The 23,106-nt window shown below is 43.0% G+C and overlaps 1 protein-coding gene across 1 annotated transcript in view; it reads right to left on the bottom strand.

Moving 5' to 3' along the window:
* Positions 1-23,106, bottom strand: part of NOC4L (nucleolar complex associated 4 homolog) — a 56,120-nt gene that overhangs the window by 20,085 nt on the left and 12,929 nt on the right. The window contains exons 3-7 of the mRNA XM_069215247.1: positions 12,606-12,712; positions 12,190-12,297; positions 3,442-3,591; positions 2,113-2,212; positions 1,383-1,417 (exon numbers count right to left, since the gene is read on the bottom strand). Of these exons, the coding sequence (XP_069071348.1) occupies positions 1,383-1,417; positions 2,113-2,212; positions 3,442-3,591; positions 12,190-12,297; positions 12,606-12,712 (500 nt within the window). The remainder of the gene's footprint in view (positions 1-1,382; positions 1,418-2,112; positions 2,213-3,441; positions 3,592-12,189; positions 12,298-12,605; positions 12,713-23,106) is intronic.

The raw sequence follows: 23,106 nt of genomic DNA, 5'->3' as shown, positions 1-23,106 counted from the left end.
GTAGACTCCGAGGATAAACTGGCTGACCGTCTGTGTGGCAACAGGGACACAAATAGCTGCATTTGACCCTTTCATGGAAGTGCCCAGCTGACCAGTGGCAACTGGACATGGACTGAACTTTGCTGTTAGCCTCTGCTTGACACCTAGGGAACCCTAGGTGCCCTCCCATGAAGTCCTGGAGGCCTTACAATTGTACTCCTGTGGTTGTTTGTGCACCAGAAAAAAGTTTGGTAACTGAAAAACTTTCCTCCAGAGCTTCAGAGGTCCTGCAGGAAACGTTCTGCGACTGTCAGTTCCACAACATTTTCAGTTTCACAACATTTTCAGTTTCACCCCTGAGGCTCCGTGCACCTCAGAAAAAATTAGCCTCTAATCACACCTTAGTTCCAGGCTACCACATCCATAGACTATTATAGGTGCTTCACGCTTTTAGGTTCTATAGTCACTTACATTTTTTTAAATTCGTATCTCTGGTTGCCCTTACTGGATTTTTGTTGTTTTGGTCTCATTTTTCAGATTTATTTTATTTAATGTATATGACATTAGAACATGCTGGCCTTAGTCTTTACAGTGGACACTTGGCCACCCCAAATAATAATCCATTTTCCTACATCAGACATACTACACAAATTTTAAATCTGGTACTAAAGCTGGCATTGAAACCAAGGCTTTCAAGCAGAATTATCAATAAGCCTCTCACAATTTCATAAGGGGCAAAATCAGATATTTTCCTCGGTCTCAGTTTCCATCCTCTGCAAAGAGAGGCTTTGCAAAAAGGCAAATTGTGAACAGATAAAAAAAATAAAAAAAAATCAGAGTAGTATGGTAAGGAGGAAGCAGCACAATGTCAAACTGTTACTGTAGACATAAAGGAGGGATCAGGAGGCCGTGAAAAGGAAAGGGACACATCTTCTGGGACAAGGTGAAAACTGTGATTGGGGAAAGGGGTTGGACCATGAATGAGAAGCATAGGTTACAGCCAATGAAGGACAATGACAAAAAAAGAAAATATATTATTGACCCCGCTCAAGGCAAACTGGCCATTTGTCCGTTTTCTTTAGAAACACAATAAATTCTCACAAGAAAGCAGCACACAGGAGTGACTAAGTTCAGAACCTAGTATCTGCCACTGGCTCTTTACCAATTACTTAAACACATTTTGTACAACAATCAAACCGTGCCTTCAAAGTAAGCACAACACATCGCTATTCAAGAGCATCCTTCAATTCACTATCAAAACTATCATAAAGCAACCAAGGACCAATCGCACCATCTTAGAGCACCAAACACAAAACAGCAATTGAAAGCAATGTCAAGAGTACCCTCAAACCTAAAATCACAACATAGAGTGATCTCAAAATCCCACCCAAACCACAACCTACCTTCAGCTTGGTCACCTTCCACTCCTCGGGGTTTGCTAGAGATTTAAAACAAAGAGTTGTGTTGGTCAGATGAAGCACGTGTATTCAACGGGCTGCTGTTTCAATAACTAACGAAGCGGCAGACAACAATGGATGAGCCCGCAGCCCTTTGTCTTTGTTCCATTGATCACTTCCAATAGATTAACATTTGCCCACACCCATCAACAAGATGACCAGCCAGCTGCAAAGTGATAAAGGGAGTGAAGTTCCAATTTTCTCAGCTCCTTTCAGCTGTCTTCTCTCACACAGCCATCTTTCCTCCTCTACTCCAGCTCTCTTCATTTATGCACTTGCTCGACCTCCGCTCCGTTAATGATAAATCTGTTTGTACAATGGACAGAATCATCTATGCTGACTGCCTGTTTCATCCTGGAAAGTAGTGTTTTCCAAGTCAAACATATCTTACTTGGAGTCACCCAACTATCCTAACAGACCAAGAGGTGAGTCTGGCAAGTTTTAACGCAAACCATATGGCGTTCATTTGTTAAACATACATTCCCCCTCTGCTGATCTCCTACACCTTAAACCTTACTCAGTTATTTAAACTGCATTATGAAACAAGGAAAGGTGCCAACATTTTATTAAGGAAAAGTCTCGAATTTACAAGGAGGGCTTGTTTTTCAAGCCTATTAATGCATGGTTACTTTACAAAATTGGATTATCATCATCAAAAATAAAAATAAAAACTCACCTTGTTCCACCAAGTAATTGTTCATCGCTTCCTCTTTGTTGGGCATTGTAATGGAGGAAGCAAGTGTAAAGACGTTCTGTTGGAAGACTGGAAGCACTGCCTGTAGGAAATGAAACAGAAAACAGAAAGGTCAAAAGCAAGCAACATTGTACAGTGTTAGAGCAAGAAAAGCAGAGGTTGATATGGAGGTCAAACATAACTTGGACTACTGCATCCCAAATCACGTGTACGAAGGCTGTAAATAGTCAAACCCCAAACGTAAGGACTAAATGTAAGGAGTGTGACTGAATAGTCAAAGAGTATAGAAAGTCTTCAAAGCAGTGGGCGTAAAGTGCTCCCACGGCCCCAGCCTCACCGTTTAGCTATCAAGCCCCTCCGTTCTCATTCTTATTCCACCCACTTCTCAGTTCTAGTTCTCCTTTGCACATCTGAAATTAACATTAGCATATCTTATTTTTTTACAGTATGGCACAAAAGAGCTCAGTTTGCTGATGGTTATGTGGAAAGAAGACATTATTAGCTAAATAGTTGCTTTACGAAACAAAACAAGGGCTGGATGTGTTTTTCCTTTGTTGTTTTAAAAAATGATTCAATTTGCTGCAGCGTGGGTAGAAGAGAGAAAATATTGTTTTACAAGACGTACATGGCAGTTCACTGATGTATGTGTTTTTTTATCATAAACATATTGATATTTTGGGGCCATTCAAAATGTGTTTAACCACAAATTAATCACTAATTGGAAATAAGTTCCAAAACCTCAGTGGAAAAACCAGAATGCAAAACACAAAGCAAAAGAAATTCTACTCATGACTCCGAGGATGTTCTGTGAACATTGTTGAACGGAAATTTGACCAACATTAATTTCCATTTTGTCCAAATAAATAACAAATATAAATTTTGACACACCAACTCTACAATCAAACCAAAATCCTGGTCATTAACTCCTCCTCAAACACAAATGTATGATGCTCTGAAAATTGCTATATGCTTTAGTTCCTAAACTCCTTTGTCTGGTATCCTAGGAACTTTAAGAACCAGTGAAAACATTAGTTTTGCAGCGATCCATAGACGTGGACGATGATATTGAGAATTCAGCAACAAAAATGTACTGTGAGGGCATTCTTACAACTGTAATAAGTCAACATCATCGAATGTTGATGTTGTAGATGAAGAATTCAATTCAACAAATTCCACTACAACCATCTGAGGAGCAACCCTAAGGGAATATCCTACCCCAAGCATCACACCTTAATGATCCAACCCTTATTGTGGGCTACTCAAAGAGGTCAGCATGCTAGTAAGTGGGAAGTTTAGAAAGGTTTCTTGTACCTCTTTTGCTTTCTGGGTGACCTTAGAGACATGGTCACTTATGCTAGTCATCACATAGTATCGGACATCGACGTAATCCAAGTACTCTTGGAATCTGGAGATCAGAAGAGCCGAATCTTTGTGCAACGGCAGAAGACCATCAACAACCAACTGCAGAAGAAATAAAAATAAAAATAAAAACAGAATGAAAGGCTGTGTCAGACCTGAATGAAGCAAACCTGTTTAACAGATATGTTATTGTGGAGACAGATCGCTGTGGAAGGTCTAGGCAGACCTCATTCCTTGAAAACAATTTCAGTGGAATCGGGCACTCTTCACGATGTGCCAAACTCCATGATGAAACAAGGGAACAAGCATTATTATTCTTATGGATTGCTCATCATCATTTTCTGAGACATGGATATGGGCTTTGGGGCTCAATAGACAAAAGGATTTTTTTTTTTTTTTTTAATAATCCTTATTTTACTAAAACGTTATACATTTTTCAACAATAAAAGTAAAGAAAATATTGCTGGTTTGAGGCAGGGTTACATTCCTGATGCTTATACAGCAGACTCACACTGATTTATTGCATACTCTTAACATTGAAAATGTACAGTTCTATTGAGAGAGACCTAGGTCAGGTCTCAACCCAAAATGAGACCCCTTTTATAGAGAAATACACAGTAAAAAAAATTACAAAGTAAGCATGAAGTGAGCAATATCTTACATAGGCTCGGAAAAACAATACAAAATAACATGCAACAATATATAACACCATACCCTAAATGAATAATTAGTCGCCTTTTGCCCTAATATTACCACCCCCCCTTCCTACCCACCCCCTGCTGCCACCGCACCATTGCCCCGACCTGCCCCCTCAGGACCACATTGATTGGGCACCACAGGCAACCTGCGGCACGTACAGTGCCTGAAGGGCCCGTCTGCTTGCAGGCTGCGCACTGGCGCAGGAAACCAGAACTCTGCCTGGACCCCACCCCCTGCTGCCCCAGCCCTACAAGTAAGCTATTTGTAACGCAGAGATTGCAGGGGACTTACGCCCATGGGGAGGGGTGACCGCAAACAGAAAAGGCTGCAGTTTGAGCAGATATGCAGGGTTGTTGGCACCGGTACCCTGGTTGTGGCAGAGGGCGGAACTCCAGACCACCAACACATTAGCCACTCAGCTGGGACAGATGCCACCAAGGCGGAACTCTACTCTGGGTTCTGAGCCATTGACACCGCATCAACGCCCTTGCCGGCCTGTTGGACGAGATGGGGGGGGGGGGATGGGGAAGAGTGCCTTGACAGGTATAACAACAGGTTGGAAGGCGTCGAGGAGCACATTTCTGCACTGGAGGACACTACTACCACAATCCAGAAGAGATTAGAAAAATTGGAAATACAACTCAAGACGATCGTCATCAAGAACGAAGACCTAGGAGGTGAGGTTCTGCCGTAATAACCTTCGCATTCTGGGAATACCTGAATCTACAGACACTGGCAGGATGGCCCTCTTTATGGAACGCCTCCTGACTGAACTATTCAACCGCCAGCAATTCTCCCACACTTTCTCTGTCGAATGAGCGCACAGATCGCTTGGCCCTCGCCTTCCCCTCAAACACCTCCATGTCCAATCACTGTGCAATTGCTAAACTTCTGAGATTATATCACTGTGCTTAGGCTGCGTCGGGAGCAGGGCCCGATACAGTATCAGGGTGCAAAGCTCGCTTTCTTTCCAGATTTCACCCTGGTGGTGCAGGAGGCACGCCGCAAACACAGAGGTCAAAGACATGCTACGGAAACTTAGGCTGAAATATGGTATGCTCACATTGATGGCAGGGCCTGCTTGTTTGAAAACTCTGCGGACGCTAAGGCATTTTGCCAGAGGTATGCCAGGGAATACTGGAGCTCCACCCCAGAGAGGTTCCCTCAAGACCTGCATGCATCTAGTAGCTGGAAACGCTTTACACATGACTGATTCACGCAAACTATGGCGCATTGGTGTCCATTGTGCTCAACCACTGCTACAGGTCTGCCTCAACCCAGAGGCATCCGTATAAGCAAGTTTATTGATGATACTCCTTAATCTACCTATACTCACACCTCATGCACCAGCGCAGACCTGCAGCCTAGGGTTCTGCAACCCCCACAGTGTGCACTATTTGTTTGAGTGGTATTCTAAGTTACTGTTTTGAGGGTTTGCCCGATTGTTGCATGGGAAGGGATTCACTGGGCGAGGGGTGGCCTAGTGTGGGCGGAGGAGGGGCATGGGGTTAATTTGTGACTGGTCTCCTTTTGTTTTTCTTTTCAGGAACCAACACTTGCACACTCAATACGTTGGCTGGCTCACTAAAATACTTTGGTCCCACTGGTATGACAGGTGACTCACGCTTCAGGTCCCTAGATATCTCCCTGCTATCCCAGAACGTTTGAGGCATTAGTAACCCAATCAAAATTAAACAAACCATCCAGTATCTTACACCAGAGGTTCCCAACCTTTTGACTTCCGAGGACCCCCACTGAATCGTTATTGGAAGCCGGGGACCCCAAAGCAATTTGGCCGATTTAAATTTCAAACATCAAATTCATAGAAAATACATAAACAAATACACACCAAACAAATACTCAAATTACTAAAGATATAATTATTATATATTGAAAATAAATGCAAAAATGTAAAACTTTTAATGGGGAAGTTGGTGTTGCATCTCGGCGAATAACTTTTCTGTTTTTATTTGTTAGGTGCGTCAGATATGAGAAAGCTTTTTCACATAAATATATGCTGAGGAAAGGAAGTAAAACCATAAGGGCCTCATCTCTCCATAGCCACTCTGTCACATGTAATTAATTGGTTTTATAGCACCTTTCATACCAGTGTAGGGTGTCAGAGCACTTTGCAGGGGACTAAAAGGTGTAGGATTCCCATCTCATCTACACTGGTAGGCATTGTCTAATAGTGCTTGGTCTGGATAAGCACAAACTCAAGATTCAGTCCACAACACAGTGGTTAGCGTTCACTTTAATAGTAAAAATAAATGTATTCTACGCAAGCAAACCTTTTTTTGCATCATACGGAACATGAAAGACTGGGGAAAAACAACATTTTAATTTGTGCATGCAGTTTGCATGCAGCTCTTTAATGGCAGTTTATAGCTTACTCTGATAGATTACGATTGTAAATTATGAACTGCACAGTAACAAAAGAATCTCTCTAACAAAAGCAATAACCCACTGTGCTATGCATATAAAATACTGTTTTTTGCATGATACGCATTCGTTGCAGCAGGCATATTAACCACTAGACAAAACTCCCATCTCTCGCCAGAAGGTACATTAATCACTAGAGTTTTCTTGACGCTTTTATTTTTGCATGAACGTTGCTGGATGTACAAGGAATTTTGCAGTGCTTTTACAACTGCTTCACAAGGGAAGTAACAAATATAAAAAGATACACATGTTCTTCAGAGGCCCAAGCTAGAGAAGTGTCTTCCTCCCAACCCAGGCCTGAGGCCCCCTGGGAATGTGTCACGGACCCCTGGGGGTCTGCGGACCACAGGTTGGGAACCACCGTCTTACACAACACAAATTCAGGATTGCCTTCCTGCAGGGGAGACACTTATCCCCAGGACATACGCACACCTACGCCACTACATGGGGTCCCCACAGATACTTCACGGACTACAGTACCTACTCCTGAGGAGTATGCCTCTTGATCCACAGGTCAGTTCCATTCAACCCTAGTGCCACATTTGCAGATGAGGAGGGACCCTATGTTGCAATATCAGGACTCCTTGCAGGTCACAGTGTACTGCTGCCTAATGTTTATGCCCCTAATGTTGATACACCTGAATTCTTCCGAAAAGTGCTCTCTCTTCTGGGCCGAGGAGACACTGATCACAATATATTAGGGGGCGACCTTAACATGGCAAGGAACCCGCACGTAGATTTCGCCACCCAGACTCCCAGCAGTAAGCTGCGAGCATGGTGAGTCCTTCGGAAAATTTGCAATACACACCTCCATTGCAATTCCTGACGACATATTAACGCGGTCTCTCCGGGCTACATCTTTTAGTCAGCCACACACAATACCTGGACGAGTATTGACTGACTCCTGTTCCCCTTAATTCTCCCCTGGCTGGAGTCTGCGGCCCATTTACCCCATTCAATGTCTGACCATTCCCCGGTACAGTTTTCTCCGAAGCTCCCACTGGGCACCCACCCTGAACACAGCTGGCAACTTCTGAACGGTGCACTCATGGATGATGCATTCCATGAGGTGTTAGGACTGCCATTGTGACACAATGCAGGCTCTGTGTCCAAGCAGGCAACCCTAACCCTATGAGAGGCTTATAAGGCCTATACAAGGGGGGTTTGCATATTGAAACATGCTGGCATTCTCCATGACATTAGGAATTCCCTTGACCGAATCGAAAACATCTTGAGTGAGATTGATACTGAAGATGCTCGGCTTCCCAGAGAGCCACAAACTCTACGACGCTCGGCCCTACTTGAGGAGCTCTGCTCTTTAGTGGAGCATGAGGTCCTACATCTGTCTAAGCATGCTCGCGCTCATCGGTATGGGGAGGGTGATCGCCATGCTGCACATTGGCATGCTTGCTGCACACAAGTCAGGGCTCTGGATACATCCCAGAGATGCAGCGCGGTGATGGTACCCGTGCAATGGGTGCGGTGCACGAGCTGGCGGAACTCTGGCGCCATTACACCAACCTTTACACCGCTCGCCTTACTGCCATAGATAGGGACGTGAAACCTACCTAACTTTACAGGAGTCTGCGATTGTCCTACTACTGAAACCGGACAAAGATTCATTGTAATGCTCTACGTATCGTCCTCTCTTCTTATTACATTTTGACAATTTTTGACAATAAAATACTTGCTAAACTATTGGCTACCCTTCTTGCCCTTCTGCTTGAAACTAGAATTTCAACGCTACAGTCCGGCTTTGTCCCTCACAGCTCCACCTCCCTCAACCGGCACACTCTTTTCTCGGTACTGCACAGGATATCACCAGAGATAACATTGGCTGTTGCCTTCTCTGATGCAGAGAGTCCTTCGACTCCCTGGGGTGGCCCTTCCTGCGAGCGGTCCTGGGAAAGCTCGGTCTCCCCAGGGGGATTACGTCATGCTACTGTATTCTCAGCCCAAGGTACGCATTTGTATCAAAGGCTCCCTGATACCTTCTTTTGCCATCACCAGGGACATCAGGCAGGGCTACCCATTGTCCCCATTATTATTATTTATCATTACTAGGGACCGGCTGGTCTGCCACATTCAGGGGCAGCATCTTCACCACGGGCTTTAGTTTCGTACCGGGCCGCTCTTAATCTCTCTTTAAGTGGACGACATCCTTCTTTTTTGTGCTGCACCAGACGGAGAATTTGGAATCCATCCTACAGGAGGTTGTCCATTTTGGACGGCACTCAAGCCTTAACGTCAATTGGGATAAGTCAGACCTGTTCCAACTCACTGATGCCACGTCACTTTGGGTTGGCTACTTCCCCCTTAGATGGTGTGCAGACTCTGTAAAATACCTAGGGAGACACATACATCACAAGAAGGAGCAGATCATTAGCTTGAATTACGGTCCGGCCATCGATCACCTGGCAATGCATATAGAACGCTGGATTACACTTCCGTTCTCAGTGGCCGGCCGTATCACAATCATCAAGATGGTAGTATTACCCCAGTTGTTATACTCTTTAGCAACACATCTATCCCACTCACTAACTTCTTCTTCTTCCGGGCATTGCACGCGTTGCTCGCCTGCCTTGCGTGCGCAGGCCGTCGATCTCAGATTGGCTGGGACACATTGACCCTGCCATACGAGCGAGGTGGCTTTGGGGTGCCTCACTTTCAGCTCTATTACTTAGTGGTGCAATGTCAGTTCGCATATCATTGGTATGGCTGTGACCACCGCCTCCCTTACACAATACTCGAGAGAGATCAAGCCAACACCCTACCATTACGAGCCCTCCTGCCGCAGGGGATACCCCTGGGCACCTTGGACATATTGACTCTCTCAACAACCAGCTGGACCTGGCTTAAACTCCTCCGTTTATTGGGCTGTGACCTTTTGTACTCCTTCCTTCCCATAGTGGATAATCCCTAGATGGCACCCTCCTGTGAGCTCCTGGCCAAGCGTACATTAGCCTGCTTTGACATATGCACTTTTAGAGACGTTCTTCCGGACGGCCATGCATTGTCACAAGCAGATGACACTCGCTTCGTTAGTGCCACACTAATGGACCATTTCATTTTCTACCCCGTCCATAGCGCACTACGTGCCCTAATACCATCATACCCTTTGCCACCAGACAAGTCTGAACCTTTGACAACGCTGATTACAAGCCTATCCTTGCTCCTGGCTTGCAACGGTAAACTTAGAAAGACCTGGCAATACGAGGTACAGCGTCCCCTGATCGACGATATTTGGTTCTACTGGTGCCAACAGACAAATCTGGTATCCTTGAACCAGATAAACTAATCCATTACAAATTCCTTAGGCGTGGATACACTACCCTCATTATGACCCCGCCACGTACTCAATGTGGCCCAAGTGACATTTGACCAACACTGACTTTGCTCATCTAACATGGACGTGCTGGGCATTAGGGCAGTTCTGGAAGGCCGTTTGTTCTTTACGGACCCTCATGATAGGTAACACAGTAAATCCCGATCCGCTTGTCGCGCTGCTGGGTTATGTGCAGCTATAGCACTCCTGCTTGCTATGAGAAAACTGGCCCTCCCTTTGGGGGCAGCCCACAGACTCCGACCACACAAACATGGCTAACCAGTATGGCCGACTGCGACAACAGCAGTGAAATCTACGCAAAAACCCTATCACCCACCTCACACCTGCTGATATATGGGGCCCACTCGGAGATTACCTGGCACAGCGGGGGGCGAACTCCTCCTAAAGCATACCTCCCCTATCTTTCTGACAGTAAATCGCCCTGCATGACAGGGTGGGGAGAGGGGGGCTGGGAGGATGTGGTTCTGGGACCAATGAAACATAGCCCACGCTACTGTCAGCTGTGCTACATACACACCAGTGCTCGCAGTGTCCTTGTCTGAACTATCACCAACACAGCATATGGTGTGTTGCTGCTAATGATGTTCTGACCGGCCACTTAGGTGTTTACCACTCTCATAGTTTTTCTGTATTTTCTTCTTACCTTTCCTGCTTCTCTTCCTTTTCTTTCCTCTCTAAGGCATGAGCCTTCTGACTGATGTACCAACATAATTCTTACATGAATTTTAAAGTACGGTTCATGCTTAGTTGTCTCTATCATAAGCATGATAAATAAAGCTTTAAAAATAAACAAAAACAAAAACCTTAGTTTGTACTTTTGACCATATCTCAGGTCAAGTTAACAGATTATTAAATTGTCAGCTAATCAAATAGCATACACTTAGGGGCACATTTCCTAATATATTTTTGAGGGCAACACAGCTGCCAAACCTGGGTAAGCGCTATCTTAAGATTATTTGATACAACAGCATCAGTAGCTAAATGGTAGTTTTGTTCTCTGTCGGTCTCTCAGTTGAATGGTGGGTCTCTGCTGTCCCCAGTACTTGATGGTAATGGGGTGACTGGTTATTTCCAGGGTCCCGCAGAGCTGTGCTCGGTTACTCCCAGTATCCAAGGCAGTGCTGAGCTGGGCTGGATTGCAGGCTTGATGGTTCTGCTGCGCGCTGCTTCCACTAATGTGGCAGCCAAAAAGGAGGCTGTGGGGGGCAGGCAACAGACCTTTAACAAACACAGAGGGACAGAGCAGCTTCAAAATGTAACAAGAGAAGAAGAATATTAATGCACACCCTGTGGCACACGAAAAGGCTGCTGCTCATCCTCTAACTATGGATTTATTAAACTGATCGCGATACCCAAAATAAACACACCCTTTTCTAAAATTCTAGTGAGTATCGAAGAAGAAAAAGGTAATATGGCCTCTCATGTTAGGACACTCCACATACAGGAGTAGAATGCAGTGTTGAAAAAGGATATGTACTATTAGTAAAACAATTAAATGCATGTGTGATGCAAACAATGCACTAAACACCTGACAAGTACTAATGTCACTCAGCTAATTGGAAACTATTTTATCCATCTCAGGTGGATGAAAAGCAGAGGCGGCCTAGCCAAGATCATAACCTGTATTTGGTTTTGAACAAAAACCTGTAGCAAGCTGCATTATCCTGCAATGTTATCCTACAGACTATGTCCAGATAAAGGATACACCGTTTTCATCCACCAACATTCACACATCTGGTAAAGAAATTCAGACTTTCAAAACACTCAAGGGGGTTACACGTAAACTGAAAGCACAAAGAAGAGACAAACAGGAGTGTAGATAACGTTTTTGAAACAAGGTGCAAGTTCAAGAAATACAAAAAACCTTTACACACCACTGAAAAGAGGGTTTTACATGTGGCATATCTCCAAGACAGAGCCACCGAGATGATGTAGAAGAATGAACATGTCTGTACACACAGAGAAACATAAGTGCTGTTGAACTATTTATTAATGTAACAATTTTTGAGTGTGTATATTTTGAGCATTGTAGAAAATGACATTTTCATAAGAACACTATAAATATTATGGAGTGGATGGTCGGACTACAAACGAAGAAGGTCTATTCCAACAAACAGTGTAAAACCCAAATACATCAGAGAATAAGCAACTACCGGAGAATTCAGTCTCAACCCCATCAGCCCAGAGGCCAACATCTTGACCATCATGCTTACCTTCAAAAGCTCCCGTGGAAAGTGGCAGTGGTGCTCCAATCTTACTTTCAGCAAAGGGTACTTCCCTTCCAACTGTACAAACTTCATCAGGGTGCAGAGGGCCAACTCCTTGGAGAGCACAAGCAAGAGGAGGGAAAAAAACAGAATCTTAGATTGCTTGCTTCAAGGAGTCCCCGTCACTACTCGCATCTCTACAGAAAAGGAGGTCCACTCGGCATGCACACAGAATGTCTGATCATTACTAACCCTCATTGCACTAAAAAGCAAAATGGACACCAGCCTCATGACCCAGCCACTTAGGAGAAGTCGTAATCAGTAAGGCATTTCTACAGAAATCACATGTACTCATATCATTAATTTTATCTGTTCAGAACCCCCCCATAATTGTACTGCAAGGTCTTAACATTGAGATGCACCTGCACTTGAAACGACGTGTGGTCCAAAAGATCTGTCAGGGAGGCCACACAGCTATTATATCTATGTCTTATCCACATCTTGTACTTGTCTTCAGCGCTGCAGGAAGCTGAAAGCAATGAAGCAAAGTAAGACTTGAATAAATGAAATATATTATATTTTTAAACTAAAAGAAAATAAATACTGCAACAATCAATGAAGCAAAATAAGACAATTAAATGAAAACTATTTTATTTTTTAAACTACAGAAAAAAAAATACTACAGGAAACGAACGCGCCTGACCTTATTGGTTTCTTTATGTTAGTTGATAAGGGGACGCATTCAAGGGTCGATGGACCTTTTGACTCGTTTAAGCTGTTCCCACCCTTAATCCGTTCATATCATAAATATCGTCAAAAAAACTATAGGAATTCTTTGGAGTCAGTAATTCTCACACACCATGACCCAATAGGCCATGAATAACCACACCTTTAGTATCAGTTAGAAAATGTATTTCCCTATATTAACAATGCTAGTATCACGTAAATTAGTCTCAAAACCACATGATATAAGTATACGAACAACACTGGTAGACCGAATCTTCTAAAGAATCTCAATTTAACTAATGCGTTAATAACTAATCCTTCTAAAGCCAAAGTACAAATCAACAATAAGAGTAATTGTGCAATGGTAATAACATACAATTGAATTCAGTAACAACAAATAGCAATTTAGTTGGATGGAGGAAAGCTCACTAACGTCAGATTAACTTCAGCATGTTTGGGTTCATGCACAAGAATTTAGTCAACAAACATTTGGAAAACATCTAACTATGGCTCTATCAAAAGGCAACAGTTGGTAACTAGAAACGAAAGACAAATCAACAATAAAGACATTAACGATTTTGATATACCTGTCTTTATGGATAAGCAAGCGGTGATAGCCTGCGTCAGACGGACATCAGTAAGATTAGCATTGGCAACAGGACATGAAAGGGGTAATGGTTCAGAATTGGGGACTCTAAGCTCTCCGAACCATTAGAAAGAAAATGTCTAAGCTAGCCAGCAAAGGCTAGCGCAGCATTGAGCGCAAAAGTAAGCATCACGCACGGAGAACGAGAAAAGTGAAGTATGAAGTGGAGTAGATCTCTGCTGAGTGAGACCCAGAACTCTTACTGCAGTTAAGTTAAAATTGTCCCACATTGTAAAATCCTCTTCTTCTGCGCTCACTGTTCAACTCGTTAACGAGCAACTTTAATACTAATATGATTTGATCAACCTTCAGTTCGAACAATGTTTCTTTATTATTCTGCAAGCATGAGGTCCTATTTTAGTCTGACATTGCATTTTTCAATAGGAGGCTGTATAATACCAAGGCCTAAACCTCGCTAACTTGAGGCCTACAGTTAATTTAAGCAAATACATAGCATTTAATCGCAAGTATAACATAATTCTGCATTTTCACACTCATATAAGTTCTAAATAATCATTAATATGCTTTTAATAAAAACATTACGTAGTAGATGGCAGCAATTCAAGTGGGCACATTTTCAAGCTGCACATTATTTTCTATGTTAATTCATTTTCTATGCAAATACAAAATACAGAATACATGAAATATTTTACTAATAATAATTTCAGCGCTCACAGGACCAAAGTTCACATTCACAGACTATTATTTCCCCTTCACCTTAACAATGAGCACGGAATTGTGCCTATCACCATAACACTAAAAAGCTAATGAATAGGCCATCTCTCAGAAAAAAGGTGCCAGAAACCACAGAAGGTAAGGGACACGAACATCCTGATTGCTTTCGTTTGGGGGCCTAGGCCAGGGAATGTGGGATTCTGGCTAAGTCTCTCAACATATCATTCGCTGAAAAAAATAAATCAGTGTCATACACAGAGAACTTATGAGACTCTGCGAGGAGACACCCGGAGGAGTCGCAACCCTGCTTCTATTCCTCAGAATTAAGGCATTCACAAAAAATAGAATTCCTGCAAAACCATGACAATCACCTATTTACAGGACACATTCAATGAACAAAAGCAGGTGGGAAGATTCTACAGGAGTAAATGATGCTCAAACCTACATCTGTGAAATTAAGCTTTTTTTCTCATACACAAGGAAAATATATTTTCCGGCAAAGAAATCTATTCTAATTCACCCCCCACTGGTGGGATAAACGTCAGTCAGGGCTTTGTGAAGCTGCGCCATCCTACATTACACTTTCTTTTCTTAGTTTTCAGAATTAACCCATTATTAATATAAATATAACATTAAGAAAAAGAAGATAGGTATATAAAAACAAGGAACAATAAATAAGTATGCAGCCTAGGAATTTCTGAAATCAGGCTAGGAGAGACCCCCTTCTTTGGGATGTTGCCATTTTTTCAAGCTAACTTGGGGTATCCATTTTGCCCTAAAAATCAAACTCATGCCATGTATTTCATTAAAGAACTTTACAAAGACTACACAGGTTATGGTGGAGAATAAAAAGAATAATGGAGGAAGAGTAGTCATATTAATGACAGCAATTCTCATTATTATAAATAATGGAAGGTTACATTATCTTTCAAATAAATTCTTCTTCAATTTTAGAGGTTGAACATTTAATTTAACAGATCTTGTATGTTTTCCGAGACCAAGACACCTAGATTTCTTTTGGTGTTTTAACTTATTTTTTTGTTAGAAATACGGAGAGAAGATTTCACTTTTAGCCTTATTTATCTTATAACCTTTGACTTTATAACAATCATTGATGGCATGAAACAGTGACTCAAAAAAGTGATTGCTGAGGGTCTAAATATAGGACCATATCATACATATAAAGTTTGCACAGGAACTCTAGGTGTATTTGTCTGTAATGATCGTATTGCTATTGCCAAAGGCTCAATATAAATTGCAAACAGTAACGGGGAGAAAGGGCAGTCCCGTCTACTCCCAGTGTAATGTTGCCTGTATTAAACCACCGACTCCATTTTGTGCTTAGCTTAGCTTCAAACGCCATCACATTGGTGGTACAGGTATTTTTCCACGCACAGCCTGTTAACATGTTTTCGCTCTTCCCACCAGGGAAGGGAACATAATATGGGGGAGAAGAAACCTGAAAAGAATGCACTGGGCTGAGAATGTTTATGGTAGAGAAGGGTACAGCTGGGTCTTGGAAATACACCGTGAGATCTGTCCAGTCTCTAGCGTGTTTTTTCAACACTGACCTGGTACGCCCTGTGCTTGAATTTCACAACTTACTCAAAGGGAGCTGGGTTTCTAGAACCTTCCTCTTAAGTTTGCATAAAGTATATAAGTTGGGGAAGGTTGACATGGAGAGAAGAAACTCATCGCTGAGGGGGGACGCATTGGTAAGAGAGCAATCCTATTGGGATTGTTCTCTTTTGTCTCAGTTGTCACGGGTGCCAGAGCTTGACGTTGGCAATTCTTAATATCTAGCTTTACTGTGTGCATGCATAAATATATGTAGTCACTATATATATATATATATGGAAAATGTCACTTACCCAGTGTACATCTGTTCGTGGCATTAGTCGCTGCAGATTCACATGCTGTGCACATCCCGCCATCTGGTGTTGGGCTCGGAGTGTTACAAGTTGTTTTTCTTCGAGGAAGTCTTTTCGAGTCACGAGATCGAGGGACTCCTCCCATTTCGACTCCATTGCGCATGGGCGTCGACTCCATCTTAGATTGTTTTCCCCGCAGAGGGTGAGCTAGGAGTTGTGTATACTAGTAATAGTGCTCATGCAATGGAGTGAATAGGTATGTACCTAATGTAGTTTAAAGTTATGTATTTACAAATTTACACATCTACAAATTTGCAAATGTTCAAGATCAACTTCTGAACGGCTACAGGCTCCCGGGGAGGCGGGTGGGCACATGTGAATCTGCAGCGACTAATGCCACAAACAGATGTACACTGGGTAAGTGTCATTTTCCGTTCGATGGCATGTGTAGCTGCAGATACACATGCTGTGCATAGACTAGTAAGCAGTTATCTCCCCAAAAGCGGTGGTTCAGCCTGTAGGAGTTGAAGTTGTTTGAAACAATGTTCGTAGTACTGCTTGACCTACTGTGGCTTGTTGTGCCATTAACACATCTACACAGTAGTGTTTGGTAAATGTATGAGGCGTAGACCATGTAGCTGCCTTACATATTTCAGTCATTGGAATATTTCCTAGAAAGGCCATGGTAGCACCTTTCTTTCTGGTTGAGTGTGCCTTTGGTGTAATAGGCAGTTCTCTTTTTGCTTTAAGATAACAGGTTTGAATGCACTTAACTATCCATCTAGCAATGCCTTGTTTAGAAATTGGATTTCCTGTATGAGGTTTTTGAAAGGCAATAAATAATTGTTTTGTTTTTCGAATAAGTTTTGTTCTGTCAATGTAGTACATTAACGCTCTTTTGATGTCTAATGTATGCAGTGCTCTTTCTGCTACAGAATCTGGCTGTGGAAAGAACACTGGTAATTCTACTGTATGATTTAAGTGGAACGGTGATATGACTTTTGGTAAAAATTTAGGATTTGTTTGTAGAACTACTTTATGCTTGTGTATCTGAATAAATGGTTCTTGTATGGTAAATGCTTGAATCTCACTTACTCTTCTTAGAGATGTGATGGCAATTAAAAATGCAACTTTCCATGTTAAGTATTGCATTTCACAAGAGTGCATGGGCTCAAAAGGTGGACCCATGAGTCGTGTTAAGACAATGTTGAGGTTCCATGAAGGAACTGGTGGTGTTCTTGGTGGTATAATTCTCTTTAGACCTTCCATAAATGCTTTTATGACTGGTATTCTCAATAGAGAAGTTGAGTGCGTAATTTGCAGGTAAGCTGAAATTGCTGTAAGATGTATTTTAATGGAAGAAAAAGCTAGCTTTGATTTTTGCAAATGTAGTAAGTATCCTACGATGTCTTTGGCAGATGCGTGTAAGGGTTGAATTTGATTATTATGGCAGTAATAAACAAATCTTTTCCACTTATTTGCATGGCAATGTCTAGTGGTAGGTTTTCTAGCTTGTTTTATGACCTCCATACATTCTTGTGTAAGGTGTAAAAGTCCGAACTCTAGGACTTCAGGAGCCAGATTGCTAGATTCAGCGATGCTGGATTTGGGTGTCTGATCTGTTGTTTGTGTTGCGTTAAGAGATCTGGTATGTTTGGTAGTTTGACATGAGGCACTACTGAGAGGTCTAGTAGTGTTGTGTACCAAGGTTGCCTTGCCCATGTTGGTGCTATTAGTATGAGTTTGAGTTTGTTTTGACTCAGCTTGTTTACTAGATATGGAAGGAGTGGGAGAGGGGGAAAAGCGTAAGCAAATATCCCTGACCAACTCATCCATAACGTATTGCCCTAAGACTGATCTTGTGGGTACCTGGATGCGAAGTTTTGGCATTTTGCGTTTTCCTTTGTTGCAAATAGATCTATTTGTGGTGTTCCCCAACTCTGGAAGTAAATGTTTAGTATTTGGGGGTGAATCTCCCATTCGTGGATCTGTTGGTGATCCCGAGAGAGATTGTCTGCTAACTGATTCTGAATTCCTGGAATAAATTGTGGTATTAGGCGAATGTGGTTGTGAATCGCCCAATGCCATATTTTCTGTGCAAGGAGACACAACTGCGTTGAGTGTGTCCCTCCCTGTTTGTTTAGGTAATACATCGTTGTCATGTTGTCTGTTTTGACAAGAATGTGTTTGTGGCTTATTATGGGTTGAAAAGCTTTGAGCGCTAGAAATACTGCCAATAGTTCTAAGTGATTTATGTGAAACTGTTTTTGCTGAGTGTCCCATTGTCCTTGGATGCTGTGTTGATTGAGGTGTGCTCCCCACCCTATCATGGAGGCATCTGTGGTTATTACATATTGTGGCACTGGGTCTTGGAAAGGCCGCCCTTGGTTTAAATTTATACTGTTCCACCATTGAAGCGAGATGTATGTTTGGCGGTCTACCAACACCAGATCTAGAAGTTGACCCTGTGCCTGTGACCATTGTGATGCTAGGCACTGTTATAAGGGCCGCATGTGTAACCTTGCGTTTGGGACAATGGCTATGCATGAGGACATCATGCCTAGGAGTTTCATCACTGTTTTGACTTGTATTTTTTGTTTTGGATACATGGTCTGTATTAAATGGTGAAATGCCTGAACCCTTTGTGGGCTTGGCGTGGCAATCCCTTTTGCTGTGTTGATTGTCGCCCCTAAGTATTGCTGTGTTTGACACGGCAGAAGGTGTGACTTTGTGTAGTTGATTGAGAAACCTAGTTTGTGGAGGGTTTCTATGACATACTTTGTGTGTTGTGAACACCGTTCTAGCGTGTTTGTTTTGATTAACCAATCGTCTAGGTACGGGAACACATGTATTTGCTGCCTTCTGATATGTGCAGCTACGACTGCTAGGCATTTTGTAAAAACTCTTGGCGCAGTTGTTATTCCGAACGGCAACACCTTGAATTGGTAGTGTACTCCTTGGAATACAAACCTTAAGTACTTTCTGTGTGAAGGATGTATCGGTATATGGAAATATGCATCCTTTAGGTCTAGTGTTGTCATGTAGTCTTGTTGTTTGAGCAGTGGGATTACGTCTTGTAATGTCACCATGTGAAAGTGATCTGATTTGATGTAGGTATTTAATGTTCTGAGATCTAATATAGGTCTCAGACTCTTGTCTTTTTTGGGTATGAGAAAGTACAGAGAGTAAACTCCTGTTCCTTTCTGTTGGTTTGATACTAATTCTATTGCTTCTTTCTGTAGCAACGCCTGAACTTCTAGTCCTAGAAGATCTATATGTTGTTTTGACATATTGTGTCTTTTCGGTGGGACGTTTGGAGGGAATTTGAGAAATTCTATGCAATAACCATGCTGGATAATTGCCAGTACCCAAGTATCTGTTGTTATTTCCTCCCAATGTTTGTAAAACTTGCTTAGTCTCCCCCCAACAGGTGTTATGTGTTGGGGATGTGTGACTTGTAAGTCACTGCTTATTTTGAGGAGTTTTGGGACTTTGGAACTTTCCTCTATTTTTTTGGGAACTGTCCCCCTCTATATTGTCCCCGAAAACTTCCACGCAGATATTGGCTCTGATAAGTGGGCCTTGTTTGTGAGGTCGTGGGTTCTGTGCTTTGCCCTCGAAACTGTGTTTTTCGAAATGTGCCTCTGCTCTGTGGGGAGTAGAGTGCGCCCATGGCTTTGGCCAGGTCAGTGTCCTTCTTAAGTTTTTCGATAGCAGTGTCCACCTCCGGCCCAAACAACTGCTGTCCGTTAAATGGCATATTGAGCACAGCTTGCTGTATTTCTGGTTTAAATCCTGATGTCTCCTTATTGTCACTGCTGTGTTGACAGTTCTAGCAGCTGTGTCTGCAGCATCCATAGCTGACCGTATCTGATTGTTGGAGATACTCTGTCCTTCTTCAACTACGTGCTGTGCTCTTTTGTGGAACTCCTTGGGCAAATGTTCTATAAAATGTTGCATTTCGTCCCAATGAGCCCTATCGTATCTGGCCAACAAAGCCTGTGAATTTGCAATACGCCACTGGTTTGCTGCCTGTGCCGCCACCCTTTTGCCTGCTGCGTCGAATTTGCGACTTTCCTTATCTGGAGGTGGTGCATCTCCTGAAGTATGTGAGTTTGCTCTCTTGCGTCCTGCACCTACTACAACTGAGTCCGGTGTTAGCTGTTGTGTGATGTACATGGGGTCTGTTGGTGGCGGTTTATATTTTTTCTCCACTCTTGGAGTAATGTCCCTTCCTTTTACAGGCTCCTGAAACACTTGTTTGGAGTGTTTGAGCATCCCAGGTAGCATGGGAAGACTCTGGTACTGGCTGTGTGTGGACGACAGTGTATTAAATAGAAAGTCGTCTTCAATGGGCTCTGCATGTAGGCTGACATTATGAAATGCCGCTGCCCTCGACACCACTTGTGCGTAGGCTGTACTATCTTCTGGTGGCGATGGTCTAGCTGGATAACAGTCAGGACTATTATCTGACACTGGTGCATCATAAAGGTCCCATGCGTCAGGATCATCTTGACTCATCCCTGTGTGGGTCGGGGATTGCATCATAGGTGGAGTGGCTACCGGTGATGGTTGCGGAGAGCATTGTGGAGATGGTGGCGGGGTTACTTGTTTAGCCACCTTTGCCTGTGGCTGCTTGTCTTTCTCCTGGAAGGCAAGTTTGCGTTTCATCCTAATAGGAGGGAGAGTGCTGATCTTTCCCGTTTCTTTTTGGATGTGGAGCCGTCTTTGGGTGTAGTCTGGCTCCATTGTTTCTAATTCCTGTCCAAATCTATGTATTTTCATTTGTGAGGACAGTCCTTGTTCCTCTGTGTAGGAACTTGATTTCGGTTCCGAAGCCGGATGTTTCTGTATCGAAACCTTTTCGGCTACTTTTTTCGGTTCCGACGAAACCTTTTTTGTTTTCGGCGTCGTGGTCTCTCGGTGCCGACTCATTTCGGTGCCGCTGTCATGGTGCCGAACCTGCTCGGAGCCACTATCTCGAACCCGAGATTGCTGTGTGGCGGTATCTCGACCGGAGTCGGATGACTTCGCCACCAGCGTGCCCTTTTTCGGTGCCGATGATCGGTCACCTATTTTTCGGGTTAAGCCATGGCCTGTTGGCGGTGGCGTTCCCTGGGCTTTTGTTGTCTTCTCGTGAGTTATGTTTCGACGTTTTACTCACGGTTTTCGGTGTTTCTTCGGGATCGAGCTCGTCCGAGTCCGATTCATGGATGGAGAAGCTTTCTTCTTCCTCCTGGATCGCCCTTGTCCTGTCGGCGCCGACGCCATCTGCAGTCTTCTTGCTCTTCGGTCTCTTAATGTCTTCCTCGACCGAAACGCTCGACAGGCTTCACAGGTATCCTCCTTGTGCTCTGGAGACAGACACAAGTTACAGACCAGATGCTGATCTGTATATGGATACTTGTTATGGCATTTTGGGCAGAAACGGAATGGGGTCCGTTCCATCAGCCTTGAAGAGACACGTGGCCGGGCCGACTAGGCCCCGACGGGGGATTGAAAAAACCCCAAAGGGCCACCGGAGCTCTTCAAAAGTCGGTGTCGATCTGTTATAACTAACCCGATACCGAACGCAAACAATACTGACGATTTTTCCGAGATTCTAACTAACTTTCCGACCCGAAACACGGAGCGAAAAGGAACACGTCCGAACCCGATGGCGGAAAAAAAACAATCTAAGATGGAGTCGACGCCCATGCGCAATGGAGTCGAAATGGGAGGAGTCCCTCGATCTTGTGACTCGAAAAGACTTCTTCGAAGAAAAACAACTTGTAACACTCCGAGCCCAACACCAGATGGCGGGATGTGCACAGCATGTGTATCTGCAGCTACACATGCCTTCGAACATATATATATATGTATATATATATATAGAGAGAGAGAGGGGGGGGGGAGATTCATTGTTGATATATTGCATTTTCTTTGTTTATTATTATTCCACTGCTGTGATTATTTTAAGAGTGGCAGGTGTCTTGCTGCATTGACATCAAGTGATCACGCTATTCTCTTCTTGTATTCTGGTAAGTGTCTTAATAAATTCATGACTCAGACTAAGAGTGCTGCATTCTATGCATTCCTTTCACTTTGTTCCCTCCACGTCTGAAGTGAAGCAGAACAAATGTGAATTTGCTGGATTGCTTTTCCATTCAGTATAATCAATGCTGACGCAGCTTCATATATTGCAACTAAGACCTTAATCAACTGAATAGGGAATCGCATTGTTTGTATTACATGGTAGATCAATCTCCACCGTGCTCATTTGAATGCCTTTTCAGTATTTATAAAAATAAAAATAGCTTTGGAGGTACTAAAAAAAAAAAAAATTACAAAAAAAAAATTGTGTTGACAAATAGTTGATGACCCGTGATGAACCAGTTTTGATTTTTGTGTATTAATATGTGGATGGCAATTACCCTACCAAGTATTTTACAGTAGGTGTTTAAGGTAATAGGGCAATAAGAATTGAGGAAAATACTTTTTAGGGGGCTGTGGGGAACCTAGCACCAATTTAAAAAAGAAGACGTGCAGGTTAGTGCTGGATAACACAAGATTGAATACATTTGTTAGTGTGGCCTTTATTTCCTCAATTAGTATCTAATACCACTCAGATGGACAGTCTTCTTTCTTCCCAGGAGCTTCTCCCATAGGAAGGTTTTTAATTATCAGTCTGATTTATTTTGCCAGTACATTTTCATTGTCAGCCCTGTGTTTTACCTCCAGATAAAAAGGCAGTCATTACCATATTCTGGTCAATGGTCAGTGCCTGTGAAGGATTATGCAATTTCGTCCCCGATGCTGATGACCAGCATTAGGTATTGCTAACCACTTTTTAAAACTTTAAAATATCCTTGTGGAAAATGTTCTCTCAGACTGGCACTCCACACGAGTTTACAACAGACCTCATCTGAAACGGATGAATTATTAAAATTCACTTCTTTGTTTGCTGCCTTTTTTGGTCGAGCGCGCAAGCACCTTGACCTGTTGTAAGAATTGTGGGCTTTTAAC

This window comes from Pleurodeles waltl, chromosome 11 (assembly GCF_031143425.1).
Source record: "Pleurodeles waltl isolate 20211129_DDA chromosome 11, aPleWal1.hap1.20221129, whole genome shotgun sequence".
NCBI classification, from domain to species: Eukaryota; Metazoa; Chordata; class Amphibia; order Caudata; family Salamandridae; genus Pleurodeles; species Pleurodeles waltl.
This window is presented reverse-complemented; position numbering and strand designations above follow the sequence as displayed.